A 15,174-nucleotide genomic window follows, 5' to 3' on the forward strand; every position below is an offset into this window, starting at 1 on the left:
AATACCTCGCCTTGCCTGCCGTCCTTTGCCCGGAATAAGTGGAAGAAGATGGATGGATGGATGGATGGATGGATGGATGGATGGATGGATGGATGGATGGATGGATGGATGGATGGATGGATGGATGGATGGATGGATGGATGGATGGATGGATGGATGGATGGATGGATGGATGGATGGATGGATGGATGGATGGATGGATGGATGGATGGATGTTGACCCCAGAATTTGTGGGAAGTTGAGGTTTGATTCTCTGCCGGAATCCGATCGGGCCTGGCCCAACATGGCATGTTCAAGCCAGGCTGTCATTTCACAAAATTACCGGGCCTGAGCCTTGTGGGGTTTGCCACAAAATTCATCAATAACGTATGTCTTGTGCATCATTGTGTTTGACCACCATCATTCGAACATCTATTATTCTATATGGCATTTAACTGTTTTTGGCCAAATGCTGGCGTTTGTGTCACAAATGTCTGTAAGTGCACTTAAAAAGACTTTAGCTTGTAATCAATGTGTTAATATTTTAAGTGGCAAGTTTCTGTTTTGTTTTGGCTGCTGTGGTTCAGGCTCAGGTTAGGTTTGGACAGAAATTATGCAAGATCATGTATTTCATGATTTTTCAGGCCCTATCAAAGCTCTGGTGGGAAGTCGATGATCTAAACGAAATCCAGAAATGTTGGAAAGAACGGCCTAGTGCCAAATGGTGGACGGACAAGGTAAACACGTTCCTGGTGAGGACATGTAAACATCTGTCAAACAAGAGTCATAAGTGAGTACAGAGACAGGAAGAAACTGCTTTGTCAGGTCTTGTCTTTAACTGTTAACTCGGCTAAAGGATTACAGTAGATTATTTGTTCGGGCAGCCCCGTGAACAAGAGTGGTCAAAAGCCAAAATTAGAGGCTCCAGATGAGGTTTCGAGTGGTTTGGGTGTTCTACAGCTCTGCAGTGGGTCTGTGTGGTTACAAGGCTTCAAATGTCACAGATTTAAATGTGACTGTTTAAGTTGTGGGTCTCTGAGTTTTTTTTACCCCTTTTCTTTTTTTGTGAAAAACAAAGTAATGATATAGCCACCAAGAGGGTCTCACTTGCATGAAACTGAGCTTCTCATTTTAATGTGCAGTCTCTCCTATGCATGCAAACTGATTAATACATGTGCATTACAATTTGATAATTGATCTAAAACTGTGTATATACATGCATATCATAAAGCTGGTATGATAAAAGGTGAAGTTATTGATGGTATAAATGTCCAGAGAAAGGGAGCTGTTACAACAGGCAGACACTGCCATCTGGTGGACATATACAGTAAATGCGTCATTTTTTTGTATATGAAAAGCGATATTTGCCACCTTGCTCTTTCTTTTATATTTATAGAAAATATTTTTAAAACTGAGGCTTCTCAACAGACATTAAATACAGTGTGTTGTTCTAGACGGATTGGTGAAGAGTAATATCAAGTTTCTGTCAATGTAGGAAAAAAACTAATTTATAAATGTATTTCTAAGAGTATGGGACACTTCTCAGAAGTAACCAAACATGACACAATTTGTGTATATGGGCGTGTAAGAATCTGTTTTATTACATGCTTTCATTTAGAAATGTTTTTACAAAATTAGGTAACTTTTCCCATACAGAATGTGTATTAAATTGTTAAAAAAAGGCAGCTTTGTGTGAAAGATTGTCAACTGCTGTGATAGTAATGATAGTAAACTAATGAGAGTGTGTGTGTGTGTGTGTGTGTGTGTGTGTGTGTGTGTGTGTGTGTGTGTGTGTGTGTGTGTGTGTTCAGAGATGCTCATATAGCCACAGCGCTGTGTTGAGGAAGCAGTCAGTCTGAGTGTCCAGTCTGGACAGAGAATGTCCGTCTTCTGGAAACCACAACAATCTACAAACAGAAATAAATCGTAATAATCACAATAATTAGTCTTGACAAGGAAAAAAATACAGGTAAAACTCAGTTGTAAGCTGTTGTGTTGGATGAGATTTTCCATGTCTGTTAACTGTATACTGTGCTGTACCTCACAGGTGAAGCTCTGCTCTTCAGCGCTTTATAAAGCTCGAGACCCTGATGGGGAGACACTCGCCTGTCTCTGCCCCCCAGCATCAGCAACACTGGGGCCTTGATCTAAAAACAAATACACACATAAACACACTGACATGAACCAAGCATGTGTTGGCCCTGTATCTAGATAATCATTTTAAAATATCCTCTCATACAAAAGAAATACAGACATCTAATGGACAGATTGATATGGAATGGAAAAAAAATATTTTGATAACATCTTGGCCCTTTTTCTCTATAACCACCTGCAGAATAAACTACATTTTTGGACGACTACTGATATCAGTATGAGAAAATAGTACCCAGGTTAGAAAATACAGGATTCCTTTAACTGTATGTTTATTATTTGTACATTATCAGGGCCTCTGCAGGTTTCAACAAGTCCAATTTAGGACTTTTTAAGACCATAATGAATACAATTTAAGACCCATTTCACATCCGTGCTGACAAAAAAAGTACAAAAGACATGAAGGAAAATCAGAGGCCAGAATTACTTGCAAATTATATGAATTTATTCACAGCTCAAATTCTGCCCAGGCCATTTAAAATCATATTTAAGACATTTTAATGAGATTTAATCGAATTTTAGATATTTTAAGGCCTTAAATTCAAATTATTGACCCAGCAGATACCCTGATTATGTTTACAATACTGTACTTAAATTTGATTTTTGTCTGACCTGAGGAGCATGTGTGATGGGTGACTTCTCTAACATAGCAGCCAGAGCTTCAGCAGTGGGTATCTGGTCGTATGAGTACTGAACCCCGACACTGGTGTAACGCCTGAAGACACAGAGAGGATAAAAACATTTAGAGTGGTTTAGATTTTGTTGCAGTGTGTGTGGACGACTTGTCATGTAAAGTGTGTGTCTCACCAGTCTACTATGTCACTGGTGCCCAACAAAGTAGCAGCGTTAATGACGGGGTTCCTGGCCGCACAAGCTCTGTAGAACTCTGGGTACTGACCAACCAGATGACAGGACAGGAAACCCCCGTGAGAACCACCAATCACAGCCAGCCGATTGGGGTCAAGGGTGATGTCTCTCTGCAGCGCAGCAAGCACGGCCGTCTGGGTGAAGACACAAATTATTTTCAGTTCCAGGGTGACAAAGAGCTGTTTATGGATAAACGTGACGGACTAAAAAAGCATGCAAGCCTTCTACCTGCGTGTAATATTTCCCTTTTCCTGCATGATCATCACAACTTAAATTCTTAAATATTTCACAGATTTTTGTCAACCTCCCTTAACCTTAGACTCTGTGTCACCAAGTACCTGCACATCTTTTACATCCTGGCTTCCAATCTGTCCGATCAGGGACAAAATGCTGTCTTGGCCGAACCCTGTGGATCCCCGGTAGTTCACTAGATAGACACAAAGAGGGAGAGAGAAAGAGAAGACAGCTCAATCTAACGAGAAATGGAAACACCTTTCCTCTTGTGAATTGAGCCTGTCTTTTCATTTCAATTAAAGCTATTTTTGTTGGAAGTGCGCATATTCACTTTGTGAGCATGTTGGATTTTTTGCGTGTCTCAGAGAAACGGACGTGTCTTACCCATTAGCACAGCAAGGCCGAGTTTAGCCAGTCCAGCTATTGTGCTGTTCCACTCTGCTGGGGACTGGGAGTGGGGGCCACCTTTGGGAGCAAATAAACATAACATAACCAGAATTTTAATATGTCAATGTGTTTCAATGTAAACACAAATGCAGCGAAGAGATAAGTAAACACAGACCATGAATAAAGACGACCAGAGGTGTCTTTGTTTCATTACGTGGACGAGATGGTTTAACCAGGATGGCCCCAAAGTCTAAACCAGCTGAGAGAGAGAGAGAATAACATCGCAGCAAGCTTTATATTGAAAGAGCAATGACCTACATTGTTTTGACCAGCTGTTACTGTGTGTTTGTGTGTGTGTGTGTGTGTGTGTGTGTGTGTGTGTATATGAGGCGCTGTATATGCTAAAATTCATTCTTCCTTCTCACATACAATGTTCACAATGTGAGAGGTATTTTTTGTGTATATGAGGTATAATTGTGTATATGAGGTAAAAATGTAAATGTGAGAGATAAAATTGTGTATATGAGGTAAAATTGTGTATGTGAGAGGTAAAATTGTGTAAATGAGAGGAAAAAAATGTTTAAATGAAAGGTAAAATTGTGCATGTGTGAGGGAAGACTGAATTATGGCCTATACGGCCCCTCATATGTGTGTCTCATGCTCACAGTAGAGTGTGTTGTCTTCCTGTGGTGGAGGTGTAACATCAAGAACTGTCCATTCGAAGTCAAACGTTGTGATGGGCGGCTGCAGGGTCTGCCAGGTCACAGCCTCACCTGCTGAAGGGAGGAAACCCACCCTCTACAAGCACACACACACACACACACACACACACAAATTATAAAACAAAACAAAAAAACACATGTAAATTAATTTTGCGTCCAACTTATCTAAGTAATCTGTGTGTGTGTGTGTGTGTGTGTGTGTGTGTGTGTGTGTGTGTGCTGTCTGACCAGAGTGGGAGGTGTGTTGGGGCTGGTGCAGCTGACGACGATCAGGTCCTTGTGGACTGTAAGCAGCTTCCAGCTGCCATAAACTTGCAGACCTGCGGAGCAATAGAGGCAAAGATAGGAGTAAAGAGAGATGAAGTTAACATTTTAAAAGGAATTTTGAAATCATGTACACACCATAGACTGTATAGAAGAACTGGATGTAGTTTTTGGAACTAAACAGTGAAGCCAATGGGGAGGTGCCTTAAACCTGCATTCTTTCTAAGCCAGCAGGGGGCGACTACACTGGTTGCCAAAAGAAGTCAGATTGTATCACTACAGTCAGTGTTTTTTAGCTCATTACTGTTAATTGTAATATTTTGTCCATATAAAAACTTACTGTTTTTTTTTTTGACCAGCCAACATTGGCATCACAATTTTGTGAATTATGGATGCACCTTGCTTTCCAAGCTACCTAGCTGGTAACTTTTCTAAGTAGTTTCTTGCCCAGCAGACTGGTGGCTTCCCTCTCATTTAAATATGGTCACTTTTAGCTCCAAAAAAAAAAAAAAAAAAAGATGGTGACGACCAAAATACCAAACTCTAAACTTTAAAACAGTGGCTCACAAACTGGCTAAATCCACTTCTTTTATAAGGTATTTAAATGGTACCCATATTAAATTGTAAAATAATTATTAAATTAAAATACATATCCCAAAAAAAACAATAACAACATAGCTACTATTGTGGTTAACCTAATTATCTATAAATAGTATTTGTCTTTAATTTGGTGTCGTCTCTGGCACCCAGCGTGTGCTTCTGTGGCGTTTTCTGCAACTTTTGACTTCTATTTTGTAATTCCCATAAGGATGTTGGTGGCATCATTAAGCCTGTTGCTCTTGTCGTACCTTCCTGTTCTCTCTTGTGCTCCTGATGCTGAAGATGAAAAGGAGGAGGAGGAGGAGGAGGAGGGAAGGAAGGAGGATCGGGAAGAGGCGAAGGAGGAAGTTTAGAGTCAGAATAAGGGGGAGGAACTTGAAGTGCAGGAAAAGGGGGAGGTGGGAAAAGAGGGGAGAGGGGAGGAGGAGGAAGAGGATGAGCAGGAGATGGGGGAGGATGGGGAGGCCAAAAGGGGGGAGAAGGAGGCGGAAGAAGAGGAGAGAACGGAGGATGAGAGAAAGGAGATGGAGGGGGAGGGAAAAAAAGAGATGGAGAGGAGGACAGAAGAGAAAGAGGAGGTGGAGGAGATGGAGGAGGCGGAGGAGAGGACGGACTCTTACTATCAGATAGGGAGGTAACTTTGTTTGATCTTCTGTCGACAATAAAGAGATCCTGAGACAGAAAGAGAAGGACAATGATGTGATGAACACAAAATAATAAGAAAAAACATTTACAAAATGCAGAAAAACATGTGTATTGTATGTATTTTCATCATATGGAAAATTTCTAAATTATTGGAATATAATTGCTTTTTGTCCAAGGAAATCAATACTATCGACTTCGTGTCTGTTTATTGATTATGCAGCAAGAGCCAGGAGCTGATTAGATTAGCTTAGCATAATGACTGGAAGCAAAGGGAAAGAGCTAGCCTGGCTCTGCCCAAAGGTAATAAGATCCACTCAGAACCTCTACAGATCAACTCAAGTTTTAATTGTTAAGTGTGTAATTATGTGGTTATTACCTTCCAGTTTCTGCGTGCGCTGCTGAACACCACTCTCTGACTGTCTGCAGACCAGCAGCGGGATGCCAGAGCTTCATACACACCTGCAAACTCACCTGAAACAGAGAAAAATGGAAATGTTTGATATATATTAATGCTGGTTGTCCACCGAGCACCCTCACTTTCTCTCCATCAGCTCCTTCATCGTTTTTGTTAGCTTCTTATATTTTTACTGGAATTTTGTTACCATTTTTGATGCATTCAAGAATTACTGACTACATAAAACAAACAGAGGCCACTTTCGTACACACACTTTCTGCAAAAAGTGCCACAACGAGCTCGGCTGTCAATTCGCAGGACATCATTTTAGGTCATTCATACTCACTCTGCAACGGCATAGTGGATACTACGCAGTCTGTGAATTCACACTACAAGACGGCATCATGGAACTAAGTGGGAGGAGACGGTAGTGGCATGTAGCAGAGCAGCAACAGTTTATGTACAATAAGTGACCGCAGCGATGAGTGCATTCAAAACAAAAATGGTAAACTACCCGTCGTGCTTTTTCTCACTGTAGAGATTCAACAGACTCAAGCAAAGATGTTTCGCATAGTTGCTGAACATGATTCGATTACTGATGGACTCAAATGAGAGGTGTGTTTCTGATGATACGGTGCACTATTTTTACTATTACACGAGTGTTGGTCACACAAATAACATACAGTCATGGAAAAAATTATTAGACCACCTTGGTTTTCTTCAGTTTCTTGTTCGTTTTAATGCCTGGTACAATTAAAGGGACATTTGTCTCTTATGAGCCATTTTTGTTGCCATTATATTTGACCAAACAAATGTCCCTGTAGTTGTACCAGGCATTGCTTAGAGTAACTGTATGTAACCTACCAGTCTGTGGTCTGTTGACAACATCCAGCAGTGTGCATGTTTTCCCACTCTCCAGGTCCAACTGTGGAGGAATAACAGTCACTGTTAAATGAAGGAAAACATAGATACACATGCACAAATGCACACACAACGACGCAAAGTGTACCTGCTGCAGACTGAGGCACTGACTGTGAGGACCAAACACTCGACCCTGCAGGTAGATCAGCGTGGACCCGTCTGGACTCAGTCTGGGACAGGACACAGACAGGTTGTCCCCAGACAGACACTCTGGTTTGGAGGGAGGAGGACAGACGGGGGTCAGATGAGCTGAGCAGAGAGTGTGTGAGTGTGATTTATTAACAAAGAGATAGAGGTACTTGTGCTTACCCAGATTTCCATCCAGGTAGAGCTTGAATAACGCAGACCTGAAACAGAAGAGATGCTAAATGAAACTGCAAACTGATATTTTCTGCTCAGTTGCTGCTGTTTTTCCTTTTCAGAGTAAGCATATCTCATGCACAAGAAAATTACCTTCCCTAACAATAACACCAATAATAACTAATATGATATCCAGTAAATATTTCTAAATATTACCAATACAGGTTAAAGGATTGTGCCACTGTCATTTATGTAATTATTTCTGAGATATTTTTTTTACTTACAAAATTGTGATTTTCGGCTACATTACTTTACTTGACATTAATTTGGTGCCTAAAGGTACTGTTGTTTTTCATGCTGACTCAGGCTAAATAAGAAACCAAAGAAGCTGACTAACCTGCGGTTGGAGCAGAACTTCAGTCCGAGTCTGAAGGGTTCATGGTACCAACCGACAAAAAACACAGACTGACTGCCGGGAGCCCACAGAGCCTGAGGGATGACAGACACAGACACAGACACCCCCTGTATTATTAAAGATGTAAATCAATCTGCACAGGCATATATACCTCGACACATAGGCACACTGGGACAGTCAATTCACACAAAGTGTCCCTGTCCTCACCTGTCCAGGTGAGACGCTGGGTGGGACTCCCTGCAGCTCGACGACACAGCCGCTCTGCAGATTCACCACATAAATCGCAGGAAGGCTCTTATTGGTCAAAGCCTCGCCCCAGTCTTCACAGTACACATTCCTGTCCTTTTTGAGTACAATAACACACACAAGCTATATAAGTAACATGCACACATTCACACTTGTCTGTGTAGTTAATTACGTGAATGTAATTAAAAGCGCATTAATTTATTCTACAAAAAGTCCCGTCCTTCTGTTGGATTTACAATCTGCTTGTTAGGACTTGTTAATGCACTTTAATCTCATATCCATGTTTGTGTGCATGCGTGTGTCTCTAATACCTTCCTGCATGCAGCTTCCCGTTCATATGCATCTCCTTCTGCATCCCTGCTCTTCTCAGCTACATACAGCAGTTTGTTCTCACACTCTGACCATGACAGACAGCCAAACTGGGCTGGAAAAAAATGAACAATATACAAAGGTTCAAAAGCCCACATATAACCCCAATACCAGAAACGTTGGGATGCTGTGTAAAACGTAAAATCAAAACAGAATGCTTGAAATTCAGATTTCAAAAGCTATTTCCTTCTTCTTGGTGGAGAAACAAGAACAAACGTGTGTGAACATGAAACTTCCTCTCACCATCATCATACACTCTGCCATGTATGTTGAGGGCAGTCAGGTTGAGGCATTTCCTGAGGCCGTGGCAGTCCCATATCTAAACAGAAACAGCCATAAACAACAACAATCTGTCAAAGTGCTCAAACACTGATCTCCCAGAGGATACTGCCGTCTGTATCTCTCACCTCCAGGAGCTGGTGGCCACTTGTTTCCCTGACAACGGCCCTCAGGCCTCGAACAGGAGAAAGTCCACTCAGCGACCTGAAGAAAAGATTTGGCCTCAATTTAAGAGAAACTGAAAAGCAATTTTCATTGCACTGTGTGGCACCTGTTACCACACAAAGTCATACCATGTATCTAAATCGCTGCTGAATACAGTTAAATTCAGGTATATTCAGGCCGATAGTGCTGAACATTAAAAAATTAAACATTAATATGTTCTAAAATAATAATGTGTCCCCTTTAGAGCAAAGCAAATAGATAATTTTCAGCTGCACACCTGAAAAAAAAATTTGGGATCCTTTCTCAATATTTTGCCCTCTTTGGTACAAGATGGCAATAAAAGCACAACTCGTCCTGGACCAACTCAAAGTTAACCATTTGGAGTGGCTGTCAATATGTAATATATCTTATTTTTTTAATTGTATCTTTCTTTCTTATGACCACTTCCCACTTCACTTATTACCTTGATTACATATTAATTAAATATCAACTTACAATGTATTATCCGTGTGTGTGTGTGTGTGTGTGTGTGTGTGTGTGTGTGTGTGTGTGTGTGTGTGTGTGTGTGTGTGTGTGTTGTAAAATGTATGTTCTACTAATATAAATAAATAAAAATTAAAAAAACAATTAGATTTTTCACAGTTGGTCTGAAAAAATTAATGATGGTTATGTTTATGATAATTTAATCAATAAAAACAGTGTGTGCAGCAGTATGTGCATATATTACGGTGCTCAGATCTCATGTTCAGGCTGAAGAAACATGGTTTAAACATGAATTTGCATTCAAATTTTCAACAAATCTGCATTTTTACTTAACAAATGCCAATTAGAAGAACACTGTGACACTTCTGAGCATACACGAGGGTCATTCAGGAGAACACGGAGTGTGTGTACTCACTCTCCAGACACGGGGACACAGGGTCCTGGAGGGAGGACGGTCCTGATGCTCTTGTGATCGTTGCTGTCTGCTATGATGGTCCACTGCTGCGAGTAGCGAAGCCTGGAGCCTCGGACCAGGTCAGCCTGACTCCACTCTGAATATGGATATGGTGAGAAGTTTTCCAAGTTGGGTTAAATAAAGTAAATGATCCACACAGCGTGTCTTCACAGCATGTATATCTATTTTAGGATCTTGGCCAGAAAGTGCAAACTTCCTGGTTTAAAGGATAATAATATGTTTATCATGGATATACAGATATTATCATCCTTATTCTTAATTATGTTTATTGCTCAGTGTTAAAATATATTTCCTTATGCATATGCATATAGATGGACATATTTTTCAGAGGCCAACATTCACATATTAAACATACTTTCTAAAATTGGTCTTTTGTAACATTACAAAAAATTTGAGACACAGAATTTTTGTCATTATAATTACAAGAAATTAATTAAATTAAGACATGAAATGTTTAATTCTGTGTGCAATGGATCTATATACAGTGGCAAGAAAAAGTATGTGAACCCTTTGAAATGACCTAGTTTTCTGCATTAATTTGTCATAAAACGAGATCTTATTTGCATCCAAGTCCCAAGTATTGACAAACACAACTGGCTTAACCTAATACCACGCACACGATTATAATATTTCATGCCTTTATTGAAGACATCCATTAAACATTCAAAGTAATGGTGGAAAAACTAAGTGAACCCTTGATTTAATAACTGGTCGAACCTCCTTAGGCAGTAATAACCAAGCAAACACTTCTGATAGCTGCTAATCAGACCTGAACAACATTCAGGAGGAATTTTGGACCATTCTTGCTTTCTGAACTGCTTCAGCTCAGCCATATGGATAGGATGTCTGGTGTGAACGGCTCTCTGGAGGTCATTCCACAGCATCTCTATTGGATTGAGGTCTGGGCTCCGACTGGGCCGCTCCAAAAGGCAGATTTACTTTTGTAAAGTCCTTCTGAAGTAGATTCAATTTCATGTTTAAGGTCATTGTCAACTTCCACTGAGCTTCAACTGGCAGACAGACACCCTGACATTAACCTGTAGAATACCGTGATAAAATTGGGAATACATTTTCCCTCCAATGATAGTAAGTGGTCCGGGCCCTGAGGATGCCAAACAGCCCCAAGTCATGCTGCTCCTCCATCATACTTCACTGTTGGGATGGTGTTTTCATGTTGGTATGCGGTGCCCTTTTTACACCATACATAGTGCTGCATGTTCTTCCTGAACAATTCCACCATAGTTTCATGAGTTCACAAAACATTTTCCCGGTAATGTTGTGGAGTGTCAAGGTGCTCTTTGGCAAACTTCAGGCATGCAGTGATGTTTCTTTGGAAAGCAGCGGCCTCCTCCATGGTGTCCTGCCATGGACACCCTGCCTGTTCAATCAAAGTGTGTGTGGTAGACTCATGACTAGAGATGTTAACCCGTTCTGATGACTCCTTCAAGTCTTTACTTGTTACTCTGGAGTTCTTTTTTACCTCACTGAGCTTTCTGCGTTGTGCCTTTAAAGTGAACTTGGCTGGGCACAGACTTCCAGGGAGAGGAGCCACAGCACTAAATTGTCTCTTTTTGTGGACCATTTGTGTAACTGTGGCCTGGTGAATACCTAAAGTCTTTGAGGTTACTTTGTAACCTCTTCCAGTCTTATGCAAATCAACAATTCTTGATCACATGTCTTCGGAAAGAGATCTCTTTTTTTGCAAGGCATGGTTCACATGAGCAGATGCTTCTTGTGAATAGCAATATCAAAAAGTTTGAATGATTTTTATAGGTCAATGTATCTCTACACCTCACTCAAATCTCATTTCATTGTTAGGACTCCAAGTTTGCTTACTCCTGACTCCAATTAGCTCTTCAAGGAGTCATTTGCCAAAGGGTTCACTTACTGTTATAAGAATTTTTCAGAGTGACCCTTCAATAAAGACAGTTGGATTCAGAGTATCAAAGTTTAAGTTGAATTTAAATCAATTTAAAATTTAAATCATGCAACACAGCGAGTAAGGTTACAGAGAAAAGGCTCACATGGTAGTCAAAACTATTGGCTTATATGCCTCCTATAGTGGGAGGTTTCCAACGTCTAGCTGACCTGTCTGACACAGATGCTGTTATTCTCAGTTTCCCAAAGTCAAAGGTATGGTCAGCAGAAATACGTCTGACCCGTGTCTGACTCCCCCAGTCATGTGTACTTCCCTTTATCTTAACATATAGTTAACCTTATCTAGCCTGCCAGCTTTTAGCAGAAACACTGGTCTGATGTAACCCAAAGCCAGTGCCTCTACATGCAGCAGACAGGGACACATTTGCTTAATATGATTAAAACGTTGGAAAAACCCCAGATTAATGTAAAACACTTACTTTTCCCATCATCACTTTGAATGTTAAATGGATGTGTTCAATAAAGACATGAAATATTATAATTGTTTGTGTGGTATTAGGCTAAGCACGTTGTGTTTGTCTATACTTGGGACTTAAATCAGATCACATTTTATGACCAGTTCATGCAGAAAACTAGGTAATTTCAAAGGGATTACATACTATTTCTTGCCACTGTAATCACTTTTTGAATTGAATTACTGACATAAAAAAACTTTTTTTATGATATTCTAATTTATTGAGATGCACCTGTACTGTTTATGGCAACAATTTAATTAATTGAGGATGCTTGCAAAAACCTTTATATCTTAAAAATATGTAATGTTTAATGCTATTAATGCAATAACAACACCATTTCAGCAGCGGCTTGTTTAAATCAGTGGTAGCCGGTAGTGTTACAACATGAGCGCCCTTCCCTGAATCGATAATCCAATGTACTGTACAACATCCAATAAACAACAATCAGGCTGAATGGTATTCTTCCACAGAAACAGATTATTTTTTAATCCTTTGGACAAGATCACTGTTGTCAATTGACAAGCTCCTTTGACCGGCCACAAGATCCAAAGAAATGTTGGTCGTAGTTATTCCCACAGGGATTTTGTTTTTTATTCTGGCTGGTGAATATGAAGTAGGGTTGTCAAAAGTATCGAGACTCAAAAAAGTATCGATACTAAAACGTTGTATCCGGATACGATACTCATTTTCAAAAGTATCGAGTATCTGAAGCTTGTTATCATAGTTGCAGTTTCTTTTTGCACAACTGTTATTTATTATAAATATTTAACCTGTGGTTCTGTTAATTTTTACATGTTGCATTTTTCTTGTTAATAAAAATATTTCTGTTAAATTTTAGGGTCTTTGTTTTTATCCTTGTGGTATCGAAAATGGTATCGAGTATCAATATTTTCCTGAGTATCGGTATCGAGTTGAAAATTTTAGTATTGTGACAACCCTAATATGAAGAGGATCTCTTTAACTGTGACTCAGCAGGTAAATAATGTAAAGTGCTTATATGAGGAGAGAGAGCAAGATATCCAGACATGGTCATGAAAATATTGAAATAATTTGTTCCCAGAGGAGGATTTCTCATCTCACCTGGTTATCTGAACAGGCATATAAACAAATTCACGCATTCATAAAAGAAATTGATAATTTATCTAAGAACTTCTAGTGTTGCACAGGGGTGAAATTTTCGTAAATTTCCATAAACTTCCCATGGGAAGTTAAGCTGGGGAATTTTGGAAATATTCCAAATTGGAAACTTGCCATGGGAATTATGGGAATTCACGTAGCCCTGCAGTAAGCAGTGTGCATGTGATTGAGGAATAGCAGATATTCAAGTGTACTGGCATGAAATCTAGTTGTTTTTGTCAAGATTAGGCTGAAATGAATTTCCCCAACTATATTTAAGTTCTCTGTTAAGGGCCAACCTTCAATTTTATAAATTCCTGGTTTATTCCAATAATTAACATTATTCCTCATCAATTCCTATTAATTCCCATGGAAAGTTTCCAACTCTCCGGAATTTTGCATCCTAAGAACTTCACATTCATATTCCCCATGCGATAAACTATGATGTTGTCCTTTGCTCCTTTCAGCATTTTCATACGGTGTAGTGTAATGTACTTTGCAGACTCTAAGGGTCCTTAGACAAGCGTCCTACTGAGGTTTCAGGCTTGAGCCTTGGCTTTAATGATTTATGTGTCATGTCTGGTTAAGATGGACGAGTATTTAATTAAAAAGTGAAACAGATTTTAATTGATATGGTTGAATTACACAGCTTTAATAGGACTGCCTACAAATTGGTATGGTGTATTTTGCAGACCTTGAATAAGAAAAGTTATGTGTTGTTCATGCATATTTTCTCTTCATGTGTGACTATGAGGGGCAGTTAAAAATGTATTGGGTTTTATGCTTAAACAGGACCATTGTTTTCCACAATGCTCTCTGCCTAAAATAGTATACTATTTTAGTATATCATCCCCCAAATTAGCAGACAGTTTTAACTTGAAGCTGATCCATCCAATTAAAGCTCCATCATCGCCGGTCCTCACTTCTTTTTTGAGAGTTCAGACTTTTTGTTTTCATCTTTGTCAACTTTTTGCATACATAACGAAGATGGATCAGACAAAGGAAATAAAGGTTAAATTTACTGTGAGCTCTTTTAATCTCCCACCCAACAAATACCCCGTTAATTTGAAAACAAAAATTCACAACGAAATTAAAACTAAAACTGATGAAAAATCCAAAACTATTATAACCTTGCAAGGGAATTCACCATTCCAATGAGGGCCCTCACAAAGATAGAAGTACAAGAATGTGTGTGTGTGTGTGTGTGTGTGTGTGAGAGAGAGAGAGAGAGAGAGAGAGAGAGAGAGAGAGAGAGAGAGAGAGAGAGAGAGAGAGAGAGAGAGAGAGAGAGAGAGAGAGATTCAGCAGCTCACCAGCAGTCACGGTGTACGTCCGGAGTTCTGGGAGCTGCTCTTCACTAACACGGGCAGAAAGAGGCGAAGGCTGGCTGCTGACCTCTCCGTAAACTCCGGTCACTTGTCTGCTCTCCATCTGTGACTGCTGCCGTGCACACACACACACACACACACATACACGCGGATCACTTCAAAACGCCAGGCTGTCACACTTGCACGAGCAGCTCAGATAGGTGCAACCGCTAACTCCTGCATAGAGCAATAACATGAAACCGTTAGTAGCTGCACGGAGGGTTAAAACAGTCGCGAGGCTCGGTTTACTGCAGCTCCGTTCATGAATGTATCCACATTAGTCTGTCAATGATTTCTTCACCTCCACTGGACCCGATTCAACATTTACCAGCAATGGATTTTACGCTCCAAGTGCCTCCATGTTGAATTCATGAATGGACGATACCACTTTGCTTCAGTATT

The 15,174-nt window shown here is 40.0% G+C and overlaps 1 protein-coding gene across 1 annotated transcript; it reads right to left on the reverse strand.

The window, feature by feature from the left end:
* Positions 1-1,305: 1,305 nt before the first annotated feature.
* Positions 1,306-15,174, reverse strand: zgc:136971 (S9 family peptidase). Its single transcript, XM_059333222.1, has 21 exons — positions 14,719-15,174; positions 9,837-9,972; positions 8,902-8,977; positions 8,738-8,813; positions 8,437-8,549; positions 8,087-8,221; positions 7,862-7,953; positions 7,474-7,511; positions 7,253-7,374; positions 7,108-7,168; positions 6,226-6,320; positions 5,825-5,876; positions 4,569-4,660; positions 4,284-4,416; positions 3,794-3,877; positions 3,616-3,696; positions 3,336-3,424; positions 2,938-3,131; positions 2,743-2,845; positions 2,020-2,126; positions 1,306-1,886 (listed from the first exon to the last, which is right to left on the reverse strand). The coding sequence occupies exons 1-21, from the start codon at positions 14,834-14,836 to the stop codon at positions 1,787-1,789; spliced, it is 2,097 nt and encodes a 698-aa protein (XP_059189205.1). The 5' UTR covers positions 14,837-15,174; the 3' UTR covers positions 1,306-1,786.

This window comes from Centropristis striata, chromosome 5 (genome assembly GCF_030273125.1).
Source record: "Centropristis striata isolate RG_2023a ecotype Rhode Island chromosome 5, C.striata_1.0, whole genome shotgun sequence".
Classification (NCBI taxonomy): Eukaryota; Metazoa; Chordata; class Actinopteri; order Perciformes; family Serranidae; genus Centropristis; species Centropristis striata.

What these genes read in the sequence shown, in the direction of transcription:
- zgc:136971 (XM_059333222.1), bottom strand. Translation starts at nt 14,836, where the DNA reads ATGGAGAGCAGACAAGTGACCGGAGTTTACGGAGAGGTCAGCAGCCAG. An exon ending in GTGGCCACCAGCTCCTGGAG is followed by an intron (nt 8,814 to 8,901) that starts GTGAGAGATACA and finishes GTTTCTGTTTAG; the next exon opens with ATATGGGACTGCCACGGCCT. An exon ending in ACCAGTGACATAGTAGACTG is followed by an intron (nt 2,846 to 2,937) that starts GTGAGACACACA and finishes CTGTGTCTTCAG; the next exon opens with GCGTTACACCAGTGTCGGGG.